Raw genomic sequence first — 24,659 nt, 5'->3', positions numbered from 1 at the left:
GACAGAGCTTCAAACTAGTGTGATGTAAGCAAGTTAAAGAATATGAATCCCTTCCACCTTCAGGGTGGTGGGGCAGAGCCTGGGGCAGCTAGAGCACCCCTGCTGTCATCTTAAGTTGTGTGTTTCTCTTCCATGTGCCCTGCAAATATTACCATTTCCTATGTACTATTATATTAGAGGGCCTGGAGAATGTTTCAGGACTGTTCTTTGGATCTGTCCTTCCTATCCTTCCCCTTTCCTTTTCTTGTATTGCCTCAAGATTTACTGCCTTAACAATGGTCCTAGAAAACCTGCTGACTTCATAGGTGTCTCCCAAACACTGTCCATAGCAAACCTGTGCTGTTTCTTGATGCAGTTTCATAGCTTAATGGCCTTTTTTTTTCATCCTATCTTGATGCTGATGTATTTTACCAGCTTTGCTCTTCCGTTTTGTTGTTGTTTTTTTTTTTTTTTTTTTTTTTTTTTTACTTTTTAGGGCGGCATCCATGGCATATGGAAATTCCCAGGCTAGGGGTTGAATCGGAGCTACAGCTGCCAGCCTACTCCACAGCCACAGTAACATGGGATTCAAGCATCATCTGTGACCTACACCATGACTCAGAGCAACACTGGATCCTTAACCCACTGAGCGAGGCCAGGGATAAAACCCATATCCTCATGGATACTTGTCAGGTTCCTTACCACTGAGCCACAGCGGGAACCCCTTCCCTTCCTTCTTATAAAGGATTTTATAGACAGGAGCTCACCCAACCTCTTTTTTTATATATCATCTCATTGCTGGTTGATGAACAGCTGCACCCTTTGTTCTTTGCGGTTTTGTCTTTTGGCAGCAATGACTAAGCTGGCCAAGCCTGGATGTGCCATTTTCTTTCCACATTCCCACCCTCCTCCCCAGTTCTCCCATATCAATGCAAGTATAGAAATTCAGGCTAATAATCTGCTGGAAAGGACTCATCAACAATCGCGTTCATTAATGTTTCCCCTTTACCTTCTTCTCTATTTATGTTAGAACTTGTATTAGTTCTTTGAACTAAGAAAAGACAAAGAGGTTATAATTAGGCTAAAAAGTGTTTCTTTGGTTTTTCCAGATGAGAATTCTCCAGCCAACTTCTGGGATTCTAAAAACAGGGGTGTGACTGGAACACAAAAAGGACAAATTGTATGGAGAATTGAGCCTGGGCCCTATTTCATGGAGCGTAAGTAACTAAGTGTGAAGTATAGGTTTGTTATTGAACATTGCAGAAATAGGCAGAAATTGGTGGAGATGTTTCTGAATTTTCTTGTAAAGGTTTTTGGCCCTGATTTATAAAGGTATGCCATGTAGCCCAAAACTGGAAAATATATTGTTTTGGAAGAGTGTTTGTGTGTACATATAACATAATCGTGATTAATGTATGGTGTATAAATTATATATGGTGATTTTAATACTTTATGCATTTTATGTAGCTTTGTATCTACATTTGTAATTAATATTTATTATATTAATTTCAGGAAACAAAAGGAATAATTCAAGATTTCAGTTATTTTAAGAATTTTATTTGCCTTTTGAATACGTCACTGTTTCTTTTCCTAGAAGCAGAATAACTTTTGCATTTGGGTCTTGGTATAGATGAGATAGTCTGGGGCACGATGCCACAGAGGTCAGTTTACTAGGAATTAGAAACTGGCTGCAGATAGCGATTACCCTGTAGATCTGATGTTGTATTTATTTGTAAATACAAATGCGTATATATAGTATTTTATATGTAGTTGATTTACTGCTTGGTCCATGTTAACTTCCATATTTATAGAATTTATTTTATTTTATTTTATTTTATTTTATTTTATTTTATTTTATTTTATTTTATTTTATTTTGTTTTGTTTTGTTTTAATTTGTCTTTTGCCTATTTAGGGCTGCACTTGCAGCATATGGAGGATCCCAGGCTAGAGGTTGAATCAGAGCAGTAGCTGCCAGCCTACACCACAGCCAAAGCTACACAGGATCTGAGCCTTGTCTGCAACCTACATCACAGCTCATGGCAACGCCAGATCCTTAACTTACTGAGCAAGGCCAAGGATCGAACCTGAGTCCTCATGGATACTAATCAGGTTCATTACCCACTGAGCCATGAGGGGAACTCCTAGAATTTATTTTTCTTTAATGTAGAAAAAAATGAGCTCTTTAATATTTCCGAGCTGTTTAGCTCTGAGTGAGAATTAAGTTTTCTATATGCAAGGGATTTAATGTAAGACAGAGAATGTGTGGATACTGGTACTTAAGAATGGTAGTTATTAAACCATAAAATATAAGGTAAGGTTTGATTGAATAGAAACCTGCTATGAGCATATCTTTTCTGAAGCATGTAAAACTTCTATAACATAAAATTAATCGTTTAGATTAATCATTTAAAAAGATTAACATCTATTATTTTGAATTGCCATTAAAGACACCAGCTAATTTCTTTGAGCATCCTTACTGGTAGGTTAGCATTTCATAACTTTCTCTAATTCCACTTCAGCTCCCTAAAGACTCTTTTTTTCATAGTTCAAGTTTTGGCTAGTTCTCTCTTTAAGCCCTACATGGATTGTAGTTTCTATAGGAAAATGCTCATGATATAACAGTAAGTGAGGGGGGGTAGAAAGCAGATACACAGAGCATAATTCTAGCTACTGTAGCATAAAGGAAAAAATCTGCAAGGAGATTTGCCAAAATGTGAACAAGGGTTGTTTCTGGGAGGTGAGATTATGGGTGATTTGTGTTTATTGCCTATTTCTACTTCTCTTTATTTCCCAACACTGGTCCAGATGCCATTACTAAGTAATGAGAAAAATAATAATAAAAGAATCCTGTAAAAATGGAATAGGAAATAGCTGGGCTTACTTTCAGTATGATTCTTCCTCTGAAAAAATCTCAGGGCTTAAGAGGCTGAACTAGTTGAGACATATTGCCAACTGAGCTTCATGGAAAAAGGTAAAACAACCTTTCTGTTCACTCTAAAATGCCGAAGACTGCTAGCACTGGATGCCTCTTGATGGAATGATGGAATGAGCAGATTCACATTATGGGGTTTCATGTGAGCACCTGTGAAGAAGACCACACACTGCTGTAATTTGAAATATTATGTGCAAAAAAAAAAAATTGGAGATTCATAATGTCCTTACTGATTCAGATTTAGTAAGCATCTCTGTCTCGACAAATGTTTTTCTTTACATCTCATTCTTAGTATTTAATAGATATGGACCTTACACTGAAGCTAGGGATCAGGAATGCTTTTGCTTTTCTCCTCTAATTTAGCATTTCCACCTTAATTCTTCACACGAAAAATTGGAGCTATTGTGTATCATGATTATAAAAGTGGAAATATTCAGTAATTTTTTTTTTTTTTTTTTTTGGTCTTTTTGCCTTTTCTAGGGCCACTCCCATGGCATATGGAGCTTCCCAGGATAGGGGTCGAATTGGAGCTGCAGCTGTTGGCCTACGCCAGAGCCACAGCAACATGGGATCCGAGCTGCGTCTGCAACCTACGCCACAGCTCACGGTAACGTCGGATCCTTAACCCACTGAGCAAGGCCAGGGATCGAACCCGCAACCTCATGGCTCCTAGTTGGATTCGTTAACCATTGCGCCACGACGGGAACTCCAGTAATGCATTTTTTAAGGACTAAGAAAAGCTGTATAAGTTAAAATGCAAGAGAGTGAATAGGAATTATAGGAAGGTTTGGCTTTAGAATAAGTTTATCTTCATTCATCAGAATGGGGCCTCCCCTAGTACACATCTCTGTCTTTTCAAAATCCATTCGGTGTAAAAACCTCAGGTGGTAGTTACCTCATTGCTTAAAGGCATGGCACATCTTTTAGACATCAATTTTTTAATACTGTGTCTGGATAGAGCAGACCTAAGGGGACTTCCCAGCTTAATGAAGTTTTGTTTGAATCTCTGGAGCTGATGGTGTGGAACTTAAAAAAAAAAAAATTGGGGGAGGTGGTTAAATACCTTCTATATTTTCTTTTCTTTTCTTCTTCTTCCTTGTTAAAATTTATTTTATTTTATTTTATTTTGATTTTTTAGGGCTGCATTTGCAGCATATGGAGGTTCGCAGGCTAGGGGTCAAATTGGAGCTGCAGCTGCTGACCCTCGCCACAGCCACAGCCATATGGGATCTAAGCTGTGTCTGTGACCTACACCACAGCTCGTGGCAACACCAGATCCTCGAGCCACTGAGGGAGGCCAGGGCTCGAACAAGCATCCTTATGGATACCAGTCAGAACCTCTATCCTCATGAATACTAGTTGGAATTGTTTCCACGGGGCCGCAACAGGAATTCCAGCTTCTGTATTTTCAGCCTCTGATCTTGAACTCTTATGACATTTAAAAACCATTGCCTTCATCTTCACAAAGAAAATTTTCTTTAGTTAATCAGAAGTCCAAACAAAGTAAAATTATCTGAAAATTGACCTGAGTTCATGGGCAGACCTGAATTTGAGCACTGTCTCATTTCTGAATGTGAAGATGGCTTTGGTTTAGTTGGATAAACCTTCAGAGAAAGCAAGTGGCCCAGACTTACATTATTACAAGGCCTACTGAAATGAATTTGAAGGGCAAAGACAGGTTTAATTTGGGGTTAATGACCTTCTTAGACATTGAAGAGGAGGATCAGCTTCATCTGCACTTACTTGTCATAGGACCGTCAGAATTCCTCAAATGAGCTTATGCTCACAGAAAATGAATGGTCATCTGTGCAGTGTATGTTCCTAAGTTTTTAAATGTAAGAGGTTTCAAAGGTTGTCTTAGCGTGCTCTGATAATCTGTTTTATTCTAATTGGTCTTTCAGAGGCTATGGTCATTGATTCATTCATTCATTCACTCCTGCTTTTTGTTTTCTCTCTTCATTCCTTCTATTCATCGGTCCATCTGTGTCCTCAGCCATCACGAAATATCAAGTACCAACTTTGGGGTGGGTACTATCAAAGAACTCATTAAATCCTGGATCAATGAATGAGCTTAGAAATAGTCAACCTCATTGCTGTGTACGGAACTGCTTTGTGATCCTTAGGGATAGTAACAGAACATTGCTATTTGTCTGGATTATATAGTACTTTCCCATAGCTTACCTGTCTCAGCCCTGGGAGGTGGTCAGAATTAGGAAACCATGCATTAGAAATGCACACGGCTTCTGTGAGAGCCTCATCTCTGAGTTAGTGGTCAGGTTAGCATGCTTTTAAAGATGTGGTGCCTTGCCAAAACAGAACCTTGGTGGGTGGCTTTTTGTTGTGCGGGGAGAAAGGGCTAGCCGGAGCCTCTCATTTGTCCAGTCAGAGCCCCTGCTCTAACTTTCTCCATTCCTAAGCCCCTTCCCATCAACATCAGAAAGGCCTTTTTGCCCCTTAGACAGAGATTTGGTACTTTTCATTCTCTACCAGCATACTTTATGCTTTAGGTCCAATTACTTCTCTACTCCTATTAGGTTCTGCCACATTACACTGACATCGTCTGTCTTTGATTTGCAGGATTTTTTTCTGATTGTTTTAGCAGAGGAGGGCATGGCCCTTTCAGGCTATATTGGCTCATATGAAAGAGAAGACAACTTGTGGTGACATATAACAAATGAGCATGTCACCGAAAATGTGGATAAATTTCTTTAAAAACATAAGAATTAGAATGTGTTTATCCTTTCCCAACTTGTGGCCTCTGAATTAAAGAGCCTATCAGGAATCATAAGATTAAGAATATAATAAAAGCACAGAAGCAGTGGTTAAAATCATGTTTTTGAGTAAATTGCAGTTAGCTTTATTTTTTAAAAAATTTTCAATTTTAGTGAGATAGAAATGATTACAAGAAGAAGGAGAGTTCCATTCCATCCATTTTTATAGTTCAAAACAGTCAACTTCCAAAAGAGGAAAATCCGTATTTTCTAAATAGGAACAAGCTATTAATAACCCCCTAAGTGAATCTCATAGCTATTAAAGGTGATGGACGTTGCTTCAAAGATACCAGCCTTGGAAACAAAACCATCTCTTGCAGGGAGTGGCCTGTAGAACCATTTTTCAGAGAGAGCTTGAAATAGAATCTTATCCCAATGCCTAGAGTTAATGTAGGTGATTTGAAATTGCTTTGGAAGAATATTTTTTGAATAGATAACAGATGAAAAGAGCATAAAATTAAAAAGACACAAAAAAATGAAAGTAATATCTCCCCAGCTTCATGCCCCAGTCACTAATTTCTCCTCCCTAAAGGGAACCACTTTTACTAGTTTCATGTGATCTTTCTAGAAGTATTTTATTCATATACAAACCCAGGAATATATTCTTCCTTTAAACAGATGTTAGAATAATTTCTTTAAAATGCAATGTCAGGACTTCCTGCTGTGGCATAGTGGGTTGAGAATCTGACTGCAGTGGCTCGGGTTGGTGCAGAGGTTTGGGTTCAATCCCTCGCCCAGCATGGTGGGCCAAAGGATCTGGCATTGCCACAGCTGCAGTGTAGGTGGCAGCTGTGGCTTGGATTCGATCCCTGGCCTGGGAAATTCCATATGTCTCAGATGTGGCCATAAAATGGAAAAAAAAAATTTTCAGTGTCAGAACGACACAATTACAGAAGCTCCCTTACTTCAGGACAGATTTAAGTTCTTTTTTTTTTTTTTTTTTGGCCACACCCGCAGCATATGGAGGTTCCCAGTCCAGGGGTCGAATCAGAGCTGTAACTGCCAGCCACAGCCACAGCCACAGCAACCAGATCTGAGCTGTGTCTGTCACCTACACCACAACTCATGGCAACGCCAGATCCTTAACCCACTGAGTGAGGCCAGGGATCGAGTCTGCGTCCTCATGGTTGCTGGTCAGATTCATTTCTGCTGAGACTTGCCAGGAACTCCAGGTTTAAGTTCTTTCTACCTTCCAAACCCCATCCCCCAGTACGTACAAAGTACCATCTTTGGGCAAGGATCACCGTCCCATCTGTGGTGGACGTGGAGCTGGCATGTTTTTACTCTGAGGGATGTCTTCATTTATATTTATGAAAGTTAGCAAGTTAAAATTTTTAAAATAGGAGGGCTTTGATGTCTTCCCACACTTAAATAGAGTCTGCTAAATCTTTATTTTCATAACTTTAGAAACAAAAGTGTCCAGGAGATGATTTAAAAGGGCCAAAATATATTTCCATGGTTCATGACTGGCTTCATCTATTCAGAAGGGACCTGAGAGAGAGAAAGTTGCCATTTCCTTCTTAGGTGAGAGGTGGCCTAGGCGACTGTAGGCCCTTATAGGTGAGTGTGGGCGGCCTCACCCACTGCTGGTTCTGCCTCTGCGGTAACATCCTTTTATAAGTAGATTTTTTGGGAGAAAATATTCTTGCTTTTTATAATCCAAAGGAATGGCCATATATCTATGCCTATATATGCATGCACAATATGCATATATAAATATATGTCTTTTTCCCCCTCCATTATTTTGAGGCGAGCAGGAGGAGATGTTTACTGCCACATCGGGCTGTGAAGAAATCATTCTCAGGTAGCACGTTCCTTCATCTGTATCCTCCATCCCTCCTGTCTGTGAGCATGGCTGGCCCTGTGGCCATGGGGCCCCTCCCTTATCTGATGCTCTGTCATCGGGCTTGTGTTTGCTTTCACCTGTTCTTGTATCGTTTTCTCCGGAATAGCTTTCTGTTTTCCTCTTGCAGTTAGAGGTTAAAATTGTAGCTAGAATAGAAGCCTGAACACCAACTGCCCTTTTGCGCATTCTTCCCAGTTACCTCTTCTCATAACTGAAATGTTCAGGGACATGAAGCAAAATGCTGCTCTTTCTTCTCTCTTCCTCAGCGGGGATGTTGCTTAGTTACACCATTTAAAAAAATCTTGAGGGACCTCCTAAAACACTAAATAATATGTAAAGATGGGCCCTCCCCCTCAGCATGAAACATTCCTACAATTTAGGGGACGGAAATCTTCACTGCCCTGCTGATTGAGCCGGCTGATTCACTCCAGGTGCCAACACCTAGTTTTGTCCGGTCCTGGGTTTTTCTCTCTGGTGACCCGCCTTTATATTTGGTTTTGTTACTGGTGATCTGTGTAAGTCCCCTTGGCTTTACACCGAATCTTAAGGCAATGTGACCTGTCAGCTCTGCGGGTTTTGGTGGTCATAGCCTCAAAATCTGCTGCGCACAATTCAGAATAAGTTTGCATTATTGTTTCAGAGATTATAATTTATCACAGGGGTTGGAGATGTTTGTTTTAGCAAAAAGTAAAAGAACAGTCAAAATGGGTCAGCTAGCAAAGCTGGCTATCAACATCCTACAGGTAAAAATAAGCAGCCCCTTTAGTGTCTGTTTCCTAGTCTCTTACCTAACTGACAATTAGAACCTTAGAAAAGAGGAGGTGGCCTGCTGACTTGAGGGGGAGTTCAGGGAAGATGTAAGAATGCACTTCTCCTTATTGAAAACCCAGCTGCTCATTCAGGAGCCCCTGATTGGATCTACGAGTTACCGCTGCAGATAAATTCAGAGTGCTGTTCCCGGCATTTAGAATGTAATACTAATGAGCTCATGCCCTCACAATTCAGTCCTTGTGCATCACTGAGCTTGTTTTACTTTGATAGGCTCTGTGCATGTTGCTTAGCTTTGTTGCAGAAGACATGAAGCTGGCCTTGGAGGAAAGCAAATGAGAGGGTGGGTTTGCTCAGGTCTATACATTTATTACCGTTTGAGGAGTAGTGCTCAGTCAGGTCACTTATGCGGGCTTCCCAGGGCAGTGGAGTCATAATAAAGCTGGAATTCCTGCTGAGGTCCACTTGCAGGTCCTCAGGCCAGCAGGCTTGTTCCTGCTTCCTGGCTCTTGCCACTCCTCACACCTAACTCTCTAACCTCATTTTTCTCAGCTGAAGGTTTGAGCCCTGACCTATTTGTTCTGTGAGGCCTTTCTTTTATTTTGTTTTTGGTTCTGGTTTTGCTTTTTAGGGCCACACCTGTGGCATATGGAAGTTCCCAGGCTAGTGGTCAAATCAGAGGTGCAGCTGCTGGCCTACACCACAGCCACAGCAATGCCAGATCCAAGCTGTGTCTGCAACCTACACCGCAGCTCATGGCAACGCTGGAACCTTAACCCACTGAGCAAGGCCGGGGATCAAACCTGCATCCTCATGGATACCAGTCGGGTTCGTTACCGCTGAGCCACGAGGGGAACTCTGTTCTGTGAGGTCTTTCTGACTCATCTCTGCCCTCACTAATCTTCTCCACCATCTCCACACATCTGCCTGGCGCTTGCCTTTTCATTCTTGTCTTCTGTATTTTGTCATCTTCACAACTACACTGTAAATCACCGGGTAGACCAGAAACCTTTCTGTGATTCCCTTGCACTGTCTGGCCTAGTGCTGGGCAGGTATTCCACAGGTATATGGTAAAAATCTTTTGCTTGTGATGCCAACTACATTGTGAATCACTGTACGGTGATTAAGGAATGTGATGGAAAGACTCAATATTTTACCTCATGATAGACATTTTTTTGAGAATTAGTATTTTTTCATTGATGGGAAACATATTTTCATATGTAATATTCCTAAATATTCCTATATAAATTCCTAAAAGAACATTTTTCTTCCATCATTATCCCTTTCTCTTAAAATAAGCAAACTGAACACTCTGTAGGAGGCCACTTGGTACAGTTGGAAAAGTCGATGCAAGATTAACTTCCTTGGGAAATTGACATGGAGTGGCCTTACTTTAATAATCCAGGTGACTCGGTTGAGAGAGTAACTCCACTCTTGAAGGCTGGGGGGTCTCCTCCTGGGCCTGCCCATCAGCATCATTGCCTGTATTAAATGACACCTTGGGAAGAAGGCATCTCACAGGGAAACTTCAGTGACTGAGATGTTCTGTGTATGGAGAAATTTCAATGACTTTGAGTTTTATCTTTGACCATATTTTTTTTTTTTTTTTTGCTTTTTGCTTTTTAGAGCCACACCTGCAGCATATTTTTTTTTTTTTTTTTTTTTGTCTTTTTGCTATTTCTTGGGCCGCTCCCACGGCATATGGAGGTTCCTAGGCTAGGGGTCGAATTGGAGCTGTAGCCACCAGCCTATGCCAGAGCCACAGCAACGCAGGATCCGAGCCGCATCTGCAACCTACACCACAGCTCACGGCAATGCCGGATCATTAACCCACTGAGCAAGCGCAGGGACCGAACCCGCAACCTCATGGTTCCTAGTCGGATTCGTCAACCACTGCGCCACGACGGGAACTCCTATCTTTGACCATATTGACTTGCTGGTAATTGTAGTTACTTTCCAAAAACAGTCATTGGCATTTGTATTGGTTTTTTAAATCAAGCTCAAATTATATAGTATATAGACATATACACACACTTCTGTAGTTATGTCAGATATATACATACACACCTGTGGGGATATAGATATATACTTACCAGTGGTTTCTAAATTTGACCCCTGTCTAGTGGCTGCATTCAAGTCATTTGGAAAATTAACATAATACAGATTCCCAGACCCTCTCACCGCAGAATCTATTGCAGCATTAGACTGCTCCTTTTCTCTTTCCATCAATAGCTATAGTCTATGTTGTAGAGATGAGGAATGAAGGCTTTGGAATTGGACAGAGGGGATCTGAGTCCTGACTCTGTCATTCCTATTGGTTTGACCTGCAGCAAACCTCAACACTTCATCTGTAGTATGGGGGCAGGAGTTTCTGCCTCGTGGGGCAGGCGTGAGGGGCAGATGACAACCAGGGTGGAGACGTAGCCCTGCATCTGGTCCTTCAGGAGCACCTTAGTGAATGGCAGCCGGTCTTATTCTTATCTCTGCACTATTTATTTTGGCATATTGTGTTTGTGCATTATTTTTCTAGTCTATTTGGGGTGCTCAGAAATTTTCAGAGAAGTGTATAAAATCAAGCAGGAATTGGTATAACCTGTTGCCTCTGATTGGAAAAGAAGGAGTCACTCAAAGAGTCCTGAGCAGGGTTTTCTGAGAGGCAGTGCAGTGGATTTCCTCAGGGGATGCCTCGGTGACTTGTTTCCGTGTTTAAATGATTGTTTTTCTCCGATCCATTTGCAGCGGAGATAAAAATCTGTTTCAAATACTACCACGGCATTAGTGGAGCCCTGCGAGCCACGACCCCCTGCATCACGGTGAAGAACCCTGCTGTGATGGTGAGTGCCCCTCGCGCTTCCTCAGCCCTAGTCCCAGGCTTTGCTTTCTATTTTTGCCTGTGCGGCTCTGGCAGGGTTACGGGAAACAATGAGAAAGGAAACCCAGAACAGCGTGGGGGCCGTTTGGGGGAAGGAAATAACTTACAGGATGGCTTACCTAAATCCGTGAGACAAATCTGTAGACAAATATGACTTGATTTATAATGATTCCGTATACCGTCAGCTCGTTGGGGAACCCACTCACGAGGCAAATTAGTGAGTGTCCATCGTGGGAGGTTTTTTTTTTTTTAATTTTTTTATTTTCCCACTGTACAGCAAGGGGGTCAGATTATCCTTACATGTATACATTACAATTACATTTTTCCCCCCACCCTTTGTTCTGTTGCAACATGAGTATCTAGACAAAGTTCTCAATGCTATTCAGCAGGATCTCTTTGTAAATCTATTCTAAGTTGTGTCTGATAAGCCCAAGCTCCCGATCCCTCCCACTCCCTCCCCCTCCCATCAGGCAGCCACAAGTCTTTTCTCCAAGTCCATGATTTTCTTTTCTGAGGAGATGTTCATTTGTGCTGGATATTAGATTCCAGTTATAAGTGATATCATATGGTATTTGCCTTTGTCTTTCTGGCTCATTTCCCTCAGTATGAGATTCTCTAGTTCCATCCATGTTGCTACAAATGGCATTATGTCGTTCTTTTTTATGGCTGAGTAGTATTCCATTGTGTATATATACCACATCTTCCGAATCCAATCCTCTGTCGATGGACATTTGGGTTGTTTCCATGTCCTGGCTATTGTGAATAGTGCTGCAATGAACATGCGGGTGCACGTGTCTCTTTTAAGTAGAGTTTTGTCCGGATAGATGCAACTTCGCCTAGGTGGCTAATTGGTAGGAAATGGTGGCATTGCATCTTATGTGAATTTAATTTACACGAGCTCAGAGGATAAAAGAGAAAAATAACAATAGAGTAGTTTTCACCCCAAAGAAGAGTGTGAGATGGGATTATGATGTGCCGTTCCCTCGGGAGATCTTAGTGCTTGATGCCAAGTTGAGCTCTGGTACCTGAAGAGACCTACCCCACATATTTTTGGTATCACACGGCCACTCAACAGAAGCCAACCTCTTCACCAGGTCCTCAATTAAAGAAAGCTATTAGGAGTTCCCGTTGTGGCTCAGTGGGTTAAGAACCCAACATAGTGTCCATGATGGTGTGGGTTCAGTTCCTGGCCTTGCTCAGTGGGTTAAGGATCTGGCCTTGCTGCAAGCTGCTGCATAGGTCATAGATGTGGCTCAGATCCTGAGTTGCTGTGGCTGTGGGGTTGGCCGGCACTGCAGCCCTGATTCAACCCCTAGCCTGGGAGCTTCCATATGCCACAGGTGCGGCCCTAAAAAAGAAAAAAAAAGAAAAAAAAAAGAGATAAATATGTAATTTAGCTTTGGAAAAAACTGATTGGGTTGGATTTTTGAAGGAAAGTGTATCCATTTCCAATACGGTACTTTCCGAAGAATTACTTTTCACATTTTTGTGATTTTTTTTTTCATTCCACCAACTAACTTTAGAATCTAACAGCTTCGCAAAGATGCACTCCATTGTACATGGATCGCTGGACTCAGAGGGTTTGGGAGATTATTAGAGTCTAAGATATATAAATCGTTTCAGGTTTTATATGTCATTAATAAAAATCTGGCTATGAAAATAGAAGAAATTTTTTTTTTCTTTTTAGGGCTGCACCTATGGCATATGGAAGTTCCCAGGCTAGGGGTCGAATTGGAGTGGCAGCTGCTGGCCTACACCACAGCCATGTCAGCACTGGATCTGAGCAACATCTATTACCCACAGCTTGTGGCAATGCCAGATCCTTGACCTCCTGCTCGAGGCCAAGCACATCCTCATGGATACTTAACCCACTGAGCCACAACTGGAACTCCAGAAAAATTTTTTTGATGTTTATAGAAGTTTTATTTTATTTTTTAAAATTTATTTTACTGAAGTATAGTTGATTTACAATGTTGTGTTAATTTTTGCTGTACAGTGAAGTGATGCAGTTATACATGTATACATTCTTTTGCATATTCTTTTCCATTATAATTTATTATAGGATATTGAATGTGGTTCCCTATGCTATACATAGGACCTTGTTGTTTATCCACTCTATATGTAATAATTTGCATATGTTATTCCCCAACTCCCAATCCATCTGTCCCTTACTGCCCCTCCCCTGGCAACCATAAGTCTGTTCTCTATATCCATGAGTCTGTTTCTGATTTGTAGATAGGTTCATTTGTGCCATATTTTAGATTCCACATATAAATGATATCATATGGTATTTGTCTTTCTGTTTCAGACTTATTTCACTTGGTATGATAATCTCTAGTTGCATCCATGTTGCTACAAATGGCATTATTTCATTCTTTTTTATGGCTGAGTAATATTTCATTGTATGTTTTTACCACACCTTCTTTATCCCTTCATCTGTCGATGGACATTTAGGTTGTTTCCATGTCCTGGCTATTGTGAATGGTGCTGCTATGGATATAGGGGTGCACAAATCTTTTAGAATTACAGTTTTGTCTGGACATATGCTTAGGAGTGGGATTGCAGGTTCACACAGCAACTCTATTTTTAGTTTTTCAAGGAACCTCCGTACTGTTTTCCATAATGGCTGAACCAGTTTACATTCCCACCAACAGTGTAGGAGGGTTCCTGTTTCTCCACACCCTCTCCAGAGTTTGTTATTTGTAGCCTTTTTAATGGTGGCCATTCTGACCACTGTGAGGTGGTACCTCATTGTAATTTTGATTTGCATTTCTCTAATAATTAGCTATGTTGAGAATCTTTTCATGTGCCTATTGACCACCTGTATGTCTTCTTTGAAGAAATGTGTCTTTAAGTCTTCTGCCCATTTTTCAATTGAGTTGTTTGGGTTTTTTTTTTGTTGTTATCAAGTTGTATGAGATGTTTGTATGTTTTGGAGGTTAAGCCCTTGTTGGTCACATCATTTGCAAATATTTTCTCCTAGTCTGTAGGTTGTCTTTTGTTTTATTTATGGTTTCCTTTGCTGTACAAAAGCTTGTAAGTTTGATTTGGTACCATTTGTTTATTTTTGCCTTTATTTCCATTGCCTTGGGAGACTGACCTAAGAAAACATTGGTATGATTTATGTCAGAGAATGTGTTGCCTGTGTTCTCTAGAAGAAAAATATTGGTTTTCATAATATAGAATCTTCATAACATTGTGTGTACACATTTATAGAAGTTTGCATTTTTGAAAATAGGCAAGTGGACAGATTGACTCTCTGAAATTCAGAAAGTAATTTCTGCAGATGGCATTTTGAAATTGTCCAACCTACCAATGCTATATCAAGCAGTCTTTCCCTTTCATTTATTCTTTCAAACAAATATTCATTGGTGCCTGCTAGGTGCCAGGCATTATATCCACCACTAGGAATAACCCGATAAGCAAAAACAGTCCTTGCTCTCACTGGTCTGATGGGGGAGAGAAACATCAATTAAATTAAACTGTATTTATTTGAGTGATAATTACCATGAGGGGCAGTAAAGCGGGACTATGAGAGCACATACTAACAGGATTCATCCTGATCAGGAAGGTCTTGGAAGGCTTATCTGAAGAAGGCAAGTGTGCAGGACAGTTTGAAGGATGAGTAGGAGCTACTTTGGTGAAAAAGGGGAGGGAAAAGCATTTTAGGTAGAGGGAAGAGTATGTGAAGAATTTTCAGTATCTAGGTACTCTGCTCACATTTGAATTATACTGGAATTTCCATTATAGTAAACAAAGAATATTTTTAAAAAGCCACATTTATTGAATGAGACTTTGAAGGTCCACAAAGAGAACAACACTTGTTGACTACAAAATCTGCTGTGTCACATAGTAAGCTCTGGAACATACTCTAATATATATTCTAAAAAGATCTATTACAAAATTGGAAAAGTGGGGCTATTTATTGTAAAGCCTTTGAAAATTAACTGTGTGTGAAATTAGATAATAGCTTCCAAACATGGTTTTTCTAGATTCAGATTTTCTTAGACTTGAGCAGTTGCCATGATCAGATATCAATGAAGGCGGTAGGAACCTACAGCCTGGTGAGCATTGATCTCATTCCATTGATTTTGCATTGAGATTATTCTGTCAAAGCCTGTGGATAGTTGAAAATAATTAATTTGCTTCAGCTAGGTTTTAGCGTGCCTTAAAAGCTTCAGAGATACAGCATTGGCAATCATAGTAGAGTATTTTGGTTTAAAGGCTGACTAATAGAACTTGTGGTCAGTAAATTTCTGACCAAGCTTGAGATAGTTTTGTCTGTATCCACTTTTGAGAGGCTGTGCCCATGGTCATTTCCTTGTGGGCTGAGTGCTGTGTTTCTGTGACAGCATAATGGGCACCTACATATATGACGTGTATTTAGACAACATGGATATTCACAAAGCCAGTTTAGTATGATTATTCCACGACCAGATGCAAAGGATAGTTGGGAAATGGAAGCCACATTTTGATGCTTGATGACACAGGATTGGCTCTCAACAAGTACATTTGATTTGCTACATTATGCTGTACCCTCTGACTCATCATCTCCAGGTTAAATAGAGCAGAGACAGCACCAAACTGGCCAGACAGCATCACTGTCACTGTCTCCCTCTGCTTTTACCACACACACCCTGGACAATAAAGTGGTTAGCAGTGAGGTAGACTACAACTGAGACAGACACACAGCCACACCTGCCCTTCCTGGGCTGGACATCTCAAAAACTGTGGTCTCCCCTCAAATAGACCACACTTTCCAGGGAAATGTGTCCCCTCCAAAAACATGATATCTCTTCATGCCAAGTAAGGTCAGTGAGACTCCGAAAAGATTCCTCGTCTGTTGTCATTTAGCACCTACTTAAAATGTTACAAGATATTGTGAAAACTAAGGGAAATGCCCTCGAATTCTCATTTTTAAATGTAACTCCTTGTTTGGCAAAAAGCTAATACTGTGAAATAATTCTTTCAGAATTCTCAGATAAATAGTATCCTTCACCATGACTGCAGTAATATGCTCATGTGAAATAGTACACAGAGAATTCAGTTTCATTCTTCCAGAAAATAGAGTCAGGAAAGACCAAACCTGACCACCCAGTATAAAGACGTTGGTGATAACAAGTACATCTGCACTCAGTGTTTAGAGAGAGGTTTTTAAATAAACTCCCTTCATAGATTGAGTCCAGGAAAACTCAGAAGCAGCATTGTTGAAACAATATGTGGTAGTGAGGGTCGCCTTTATCTGTCCCCGAAGCAAGGGATTTCCTGTTCCAAGTGACACATATCACTGTGCATCCTGATGAATGATGGTGACGTCAAAGTACAAATGACAGAGAAGACACAGCTTTTTTTATATCCTTGATTCATTGGAAAAGGACATGTGAGAAAGGAGACCATATGATTAGGATGGTAGCTCATTTCCTTCCCTGTAGAGTTTCTCAGATACATCTTCCAGAACTGGATGGAATGAAATAAAGATGCCCTAGTGTCTTGCAAATGACATGTCAGACAATCAGGAAGCAGTTAATGTCACACAAAATAGTTCTGATTAAGGCACAGGAAGTAGAGAAGGAAGGAGAAATTTATTTTTCGAAATTTGAATGGAATTTATTTTGAAGTACCTCAACTTTACTTATAGTTGTGGAAGTTTTATCTCTTGGTGGTGTATGATTTTGTTTGCTTGTTTGTTTTTTAGGGCCCCACCCATGACATATGGAAGTTCCCAGGCTAGGGGTCAAATCAGAGCTACAGCTGGCCTACACCACAGCCACAGCAGTGGGGATCTGAGCTGCATCTGTGGCCTAGACCACAGGTTATGGCAACACTGGATCCTTAACCCACTGAGCGAGGCCGGGAATCAAACCCACATTCTCATGGTTCCTAGTCAGGTTCGTTAACCACTTTGTCATGGAGACTCCTGGTATATGATTTTTAAAGGAGGTAGGGACTGCCACAAAGATAAGATGGATGGGTTTAATCTCTGAACTTTAGAATTAAAATGTGGTTTCTAGTTTCTTAACTATTCAAAAAATATTCAACCTTTAAGTCTGTTTCTTACAGTATTGTGGACTTCTTTTTTAGAGAACTATGAAGCTTTTTTCCTAGCGTAGTATAAATTAAGCACTAATTGGACATGAATTGAGAGAAGTATTTAATCTGATGTGTGATCTATAAATTGACTGTTTCAAGTGAGATATAATTTACTCAGAAGCTTTTAGGAGTAGCTTTACAATACAATATCATACAATAGGACTGCAAATTGTTATTATCGCTAATTATAGTAGTATGTGCCATGTTACCGGTAGCACAATAAAATAGGAGCCTACAAGGGCAATGAGACTTCCATATGGTGGTCCCTTGGAAATATTTAGCAAGAGAGGATAATTTTATATATATATAAATATGTAAATATAAATGTATATATTATATAACTATATAAATATATATTATATATATGTAAATATAAATATATATATAGTATATATATAAATATATATATAAATATTTAGCAAGAGAGGGTAATTATATATATAAATGTCTGATATAAATCATCTGTTTAGTTTAGTCTAGATTCTCCGAACAAATATAAAGGGATTTGTGTTTGATTTTTTAGTTTGCAGGTATGTTTTAATATTGTAAGAGCAATATAAGTACATTTACTACATAGCAAGTATATTTTTATCAAAGAAATAGAAGAGCATGAGGTAGGTTGATTCATATCCCAGGGAATTTAGAAGCTCATATTGGTTACATTTTGGGTGAAGATTAAATTTAGGATGTGACCCTTTTTCTCGTCTCTGAGATACTGCACCAATGTCTGGATTCCAAGATTTGTAGCAAATGAAAAGGCATATACTACAATATATGTTTGATATAAAAATTGTACTTGCAAACATATGTACTTCCCCGGGAAGGTTGAGAGAGATCAGATTCCTGTGAAACTTCAGGTACGTGTGATTTTCTCTGCAGATGGGGGCAGAAGGCATGGAAGGAGGTGCTGCAGGCAGTCAGCATTCTCGGAAACTCGTTAGCTTTACGTTGTCAGGTAAGGATGTCTTAAAAATGGTGTCTAGTTTGTGTATAATTTCAAAGATATGAATGGTCACTTCTTTCTGCAGACTCGCATACAGGATATGTGAACCACTTTGGTTTTGGTAATACCTCTGGAAATTCAAGTGTATCTCTTACTGTGATATAATTGGATTACTGATGTGAACTCAGAAATTATTTCTTCTAGCAGGTTTTCTGGTGATAAAAGACTATAACTGTGTATACTTACTTAAAAAGCTGTAATGTAACATGTGCTAAACCCACTGTAGAGCTTTGGCTATTGAAAACAATTTATGCTTACCTTATCTAGAGAAAGGAAAAATTGGGGGATTGGGGGGAAAAAAGCCAAGGGATATATTTCTCTGGAGAAATGCACATAAAAATTGGAAAGTAGATTAGACAATTTTTTGTTGTTATTTTCTGGTTGGTAAAATACTCTGATTGCCTGTGTGTTTATCATGCAGCTAAGGCACTGCTTTTCAGGTTGTGAATTGGAACTAATTTGTGGTTTGTAAGATTAATTTAGCTGAAACTAGCAATTTCAAAAAGAATAGAAAAAAACATCAGAGTTTACCATCAAATGGAAATATTTTTCATAGAACAACAGTTTATACAAACTGAAAATTTTCACCCATAAAAGTATGCACAACTATGTATGTATATGATGGGTTTCTGTATAAGTGTATTTTATACATAGGTCAGTGTCAAAAAAAGTTTGAAGGCCACTGATTTTTTTTTAAATATTAACTGGCAGTCTTTATTATTCTTTGAAAGTCAAGAATACTTTTTAAAAAATCAGCATTTAAAGTGGACTTTTAAAACAGACAACTCTACTACGGTGCATATAAAATAAAGTCTAACAGATGTCTGTCACTGCAAGATGTTTTGTTTTCATTTTTCCATAGCTGCTTCTGAAATTTAAATTAGATTCACTTTTTCTTGGCTGCAAAGAAATGATGTGAAATTCTCAGGAGTGAGAGTTAGAAGGCTGATCTTGAAAACACATGTATCTGATGCATGATTGTCACATAGGATGGACTGTGCACGTTAGTTCACGGATAGCCCTCAGCCTTCCGAGTATCCATGTCTGTCCTTGCACATTCCTTCTCCTTACCATGAAAGCCTTTTTGCTTTGGTTCTCAGAGGCTGTAAATTAGTTGGCTTGTAGTTCAAATTTGGCCAATAAATATATTTTGGTTGAAGACTTCAGGATCTTAAAATTATCCAGGTTTTTACTTTCCTTTTATTTTCTTTTATTTTTTAACTTTATGGCTATACCTCTGGCCTATGGAAGTTCCTGGGCCAGGGATTGAATCTGAGTTGGAGCTGTAGCAATGCCAGATCCTTTTAACCCACTGCACTGGGCCTGGGATTGAACCTGTACTTCTGCAGTGACCTGAGTTGCTGCAGTCGGATTCTTTTTTTCTTCCTTTTTTTTTTTTTTTTTTTTTTTCCATTTCCAACTCATTTTCTCTTTTTTCTTCATTTAAAAAAATTAAATTTTGGTCAATTCGGTAGTCAGAGTCTTAACCCATTGTGCTACAGGAGGAGCAATAAATATATCTAGATTTTTAGAAAAACCCTCAGTACCCCTAATCTACTTTCCAATTTTTATGTGCATTTCTCTGGAGAAATATATCCCTTGGCTTCCCCCTGCCCTTACCCAATCCCCCAATTTTCCCTCCCCACGCCCTTATCTCTCTGTCTCCTGGAAACATTGCACTTGGCTACCTGTGCTTCAGACCTTCACAGTTCTGTGGGGCTGCAGGTACAGAAGTCTTTCATTTATAGATAGGGAAGAATTAGTCAGCCTGCATGGTTCAGAAAAGTCTGACCCAGACTGTGGTTTTCTTAGTTTAGAAGCATTGCCCTAAGCTTTCAAGTGATCAGTTCTAAATATGACACACACACATAACGATTTTGACCTTAGAAGGGATGTTAATTAACTCATCATGGGAGAATGACCATGTAGGAATTGAAAATCTCAGGACGTTTTCCTAAAAAGTAGGAAATAAGCTTTGGAGCACAGCCACATGCTTTTTCTTTACATACCACTTTATCCAACATCCATCTCTGTGCACATGGAGGTTTGGTTACCTGAAATGTGTTTTATTTCTTACCGTACAGTCAACTGTTTGCAGATGATGTATAGAAATGGCTGAAAATTATAGAAGATGAAAGCAGCTTTATAACAGTAATTCTAAAAAATTAATTTGGTTGCAGCATATTAACAGCAGATGATAGTATTTATGGAGAACAATTAAGCACTGCAGGCTGTCTCTCTGCAAATGTGCTGCTCTTGATTATCTCTGGATAAGTAGGGATACAAATAATGGAACTCTACAGCTAGAACAAAAGCTATGTTTTAATGAATCTCTTAAACCTCTTCTCCAAGTGAGAATTCAACCAGGGATATTTAACTTGTCATACCTTTGTGACTTTGAGTCCTTCTTCAGTCTATTAGGTGACATGGATATTTATGAGCAATAAAATATGTAAAGGATAAAAGAAAGAGGCAAAAGATGGATCAAGTGAACTGAATAATCAGACTACAAATAATTGATAGTTTATTGTATTTTTGTAATGAAGATTTATTTGTACGGTGTCCCTTGTAGAAAAGTGTTAATGGTGACATCTTTCCTTGCTGTGGCTTTATATTCTGGTGGATGCTTTCTGTTCGAAGGAATGTTTTGCATGAATAATTTAGCTCGGTCAGACTTCACGGCAGCCATTTCTGTACATGTTATTCCTTGCTAGCTGCAGAGAAATCCCTGGTTGAGAAGTAGATTTAATATTTAAAGAATATCATTTTTTTGTCTTTGAGTCCAAGGCAAGCACAATCAAGAAAGGTAAGAAAATAAAAATGTAAATTGCATTTTCCTCTCAAAGCTATTTTACGCTAAATAAAGACAAGTGAAAACACGTAGCATTATTAAATTGACAGTAAAATGCAAATGCTGTATTAATAATGACTGCATAGTTTACGAAGTGCTAGGGATGGGGGACCATGAGGCTAATGAGATTACAGCAGCTTCTCTGATGTTCCTGTCTTATTCTTTACTTGTCTTTTTCTTCTGCCACTGGCTTTCAGAGCAAAGATCTTCCTGTATTTCAGGCAGTATTCTTAATACCAGTTCCTCTTGGTTGAATTTTTCTGACAGTATTAAACTGCCTCCCTCTACTGCCCACTTGGAATCATTAGACAGTTGTGGTCTATTTTCGCCTCACATATCTAGGCCATAAGTTTTTGTTGGCCATTGTGAACAAAACACTCCTCCAGGGAACGCTCCCTAGAGAATAAGGTTCTTTGGGCAACCCCAGGCCAATTCTGTCCTTCTAAGAAAGACTCCGTGTTTCAGGAATGGACTTGAGTAGGACGACCCTGGTGACCTCCTAAAATATAAGGTTATTCTACAGGGTCTTTTCTCCAGCTAATCTGGGGAATCCAGAGGTCTCTGAAGGTTCAGAGGCCATCCACAGAACTTCTTTTTGAACCAGTGGTCAGAGCCTGCCTACACTAATCCTAGCTGCAAAAGGTTACCTAGAAACAGTCTATTCTTCCAGAAGCTTTCAAGATCACTTAGCTCTCAGGCCAGTCTTATTCAAACTGATATTCTCAGAAGGGCACTGGGAACCCATTGAACCCAGCTTTTCATTTCCTGACATTTTTGTATCCACCACCTTATCTAAAGGTGGCTTGGCTTTTTTTTTTTTCTTTCTTTCTTTTTAGGGCTGCAGCTATAGCATATGGAAGTTCCCAGACTAGGGGCCAAATAGGAGCTGCAGCTGCCAGTCTACACCACAGCCACAGCAAGGCCAGATCCAAGCCAGTCTGCAACCTACACCACAGCTGATGGCAACGCTGTATCCTTAAGCCATTGAGTGAGGCCAGGGATCCAACCCACATCCCTCAAGGATGCTAGTCAAGTTCATTACCACTGACCCACAACGGGAACTCCAGCTTGCTCATTTTTAAAAGTGGTAGTCTCTTCACTAACTAGACTTTAGCCTGAACTTTTAGCAGCTCTCATAGTGTGAAATAGCAGCTGGTGAATCTAAAATGAATTATGGGACATTCATCAAATATTTAAGTGACTTAACAGGCTATTGAAAAAATAACCTTACACTTATTTAATCTAGCAGATAGTATTCAATTTTAGAGATATTTCTGGGCTCCCTTTCTTCCCTAATATTCATTTCCTTTGTTGAATACCTACGTCATTTTAAATGGGGCACAACTGAACGCGTGCTCTGAAGTTTCATCCCCAATTAAACTTAAGTCAATGCATGTCATATGTGTATGTAGAAGATTCACTTTTCTCTCCTGAAGGAACACATTGGTTTTTTTCTTTTTAAATACATTATTTGCTAAGGATTTCTCTCAAGACATTCTGGAATTGCTGGTTGCCAAGCCATAGCGAAAAAGGGTGGTGAAGATGCACATGTTACAATCAAAATGGTTCCCAGGAAAAGTCATTTTAGATAAGGTGGTGGTAAAAGTTCGGCTTCATTTTGCAGCCTGTTAGGAGACCCTCTGCTGGAATTAGTCGTGACCCACTTGTCCTCCCTTATCTAAGCGATCACAGTGTGAATAACTCTATTACTGTTTTACCGAATAGTTTCTGTTTTAGAGCTTCCTGTGTGATTATTTAAGAACACATTGGTGTTGAGCTGCTCATTCTAATCGGGATGTATGAATCTTGTCTCCTGTCGTTTTGTTTGCCCTCTCTCTTTCCCTCCCTCCTTCCTCCTCTCTCTCTCTCTGTCTTTCTTTAAAGATCTTAGGGCAGTTGGGCTAAAGAAAGGGATGTTCTTCAATCCTGACCCTTATCTGAAGATGTCCATTCAGCCAGGGAAGAAGAGCAGTTTCCCCACCTGTGCCCACCATGGGCAGGAGAGGAGGTCTACCATCATCAGTAACACCACTAATCCAATCTGGCACCGAGAGGTAAGAAGATTGCCGCTGGTCTTCTTCTTGACACTTAGAAAGTCAGCCAACTTCATCTCTTTTCACTGGACCCTGCCTCACTGAGGTTGCTTTTGGGTGTGAGTGGGACAGATGTGGTGTCTGGAGGTTCTGTACAATGAAAAGGAGATGCTCCCTTCTAGCTGGTCTGGGGTAAAGCAAGTGAGGCACTTCCCTCAGGTGCATGATCTGTAGGGTCCCCAAAATTGAATGATCCACATTAATACTTCGATGCAATTTTTTTTCTTTTACTTTTTAGGGCTGCACCTGTGGCATAGGGAGGTTCCCAAGCTAGGGTTCAAATCGGAGCTACAGCTGCTAGCCTACAGCACAGCCACAGCAACGCCAGATCTGAGCCACGTCTGTGACCTACACCACAGCTCACGACAATGCCAGATCCTTAACCCACTGGTTGAGGCCAGGGATCGAAGGTGCATCCTCATGGATCCTAGTCGGGTTTGTTACCACTGAGCCATGATGGGAACTCCATAATACTTTTTTTTTTTTAATCAAAAGCAAGCAAAACATTCATGATGAAAGAATATCAAATTTTTGTAAAGACAGAATCAGTTACAGTGCCTTGTAGAGCCATGTTGGAGCCTGAGGCAGAGGGAAAAATCAGTAATATGGATGCCATTTTTATTTAAAATTTTGATATTTTGTTCTAGCATATATTCAGTACAAATTGAGGGAATCTCTCTTCCTACAGGCTTTAGCAAATATTTTTCGGATTTCTAGATTTTGGTTAATTAAATGAGCCATTCGAGAAGTCATCATTGTGAGGGATGGCAGATTGTGTTGATGGTGTTTCAGACTTCCTCCCAGCTGCCGTATGCTACCAGTCACCACAGTGCCCCATGTCAGTGAAATCAAGAAGGTGTTTCCCATTAGAACTATTTAAAGTCAAAGAAGACCAGAGATGTCATTTCTCACCTAGGGAGCAAAGCATGAGTTTTCCCTTCATTTCTCAGGGAGCCAAGGCGCATTTCACACACCAGGGTCAATGCGTGTTTCTGGGCAAACCTGTATTGGCATAGGAGTTGCACCATTAATTAAGTCACTCTCTCAGTGTGTAATGATGATAATATGCTCTAACAATGTTGTACAAGTATTTCGTTGGAGAGGGAGCTACTTCAGGGGATCCAAAACCAATTGGAGAAAAGATGTGGATATTTGAATTTGGCAGTGCCCAGAAGAAACTGAGATGTTTCTTCTGGGCAGTTCTTATGGTTATCTAAATAGATAAATATTGCGTGGTTTCTTATTCCTAGCTTGAAAAACAACTTAGGATCTCCAAATACTGAATAACTCTTAAAGGTCAACAACTTAATTTAACCCATTAGAAACCTAGAAGACATAAAGTTTATCTTAAATGTGAGCACTTAGAAGGCATATAGTAGGTATAGTAATTTGCAAAGTTCTAAACCATGAAACCAGTGCAATCCTGATAACAGGGTGTAAGGGTGAGATTATC

The 24,659-nt window shown here is 39.8% G+C and overlaps 1 protein-coding gene across 12 annotated transcripts in view; it reads left to right on the top strand.

The window, feature by feature from the left end:
• HECW2 (HECT, C2 and WW domain containing E3 ubiquitin protein ligase 2) overlaps positions 1-24,659 on the top strand; it is a 448,428-nt gene that overhangs the window by 289,822 nt on the left and 133,947 nt on the right. For all 12 annotated transcript variants that reach the window (XM_084998042.1, XM_021074544.2, XM_021074543.2 and 9 more), the window contains 4 exons: positions 1,089-1,196; positions 11,037-11,131; positions 18,139-18,214; positions 22,998-23,167. In XM_084998042.1, the coding sequence (XP_084854168.1) occupies positions 1,089-1,196; positions 11,037-11,131; positions 18,139-18,214; positions 22,998-23,167 (449 nt within the window). The remainder of the gene's footprint in view (positions 1-1,088; positions 1,197-11,036; positions 11,132-18,138; positions 18,215-22,997; positions 23,168-24,659) is intronic.

Source organism: Sus scrofa, chromosome 15, assembly GCF_054392235.1.
Source record: "Sus scrofa isolate SSC_HxYL_T2T_F1_AM1 chromosome 15, Sscrofa_HxYL_maternal_Yorkshire_Landrace_v2.0, whole genome shotgun sequence".
In the NCBI taxonomy this organism is placed as follows: Eukaryota; Metazoa; Chordata; class Mammalia; order Artiodactyla; family Suidae; genus Sus; species Sus scrofa.
Note: the sequence above shows the minus strand (reverse complement) of the source record. Positions and strands in the feature narration are given on the sequence as shown.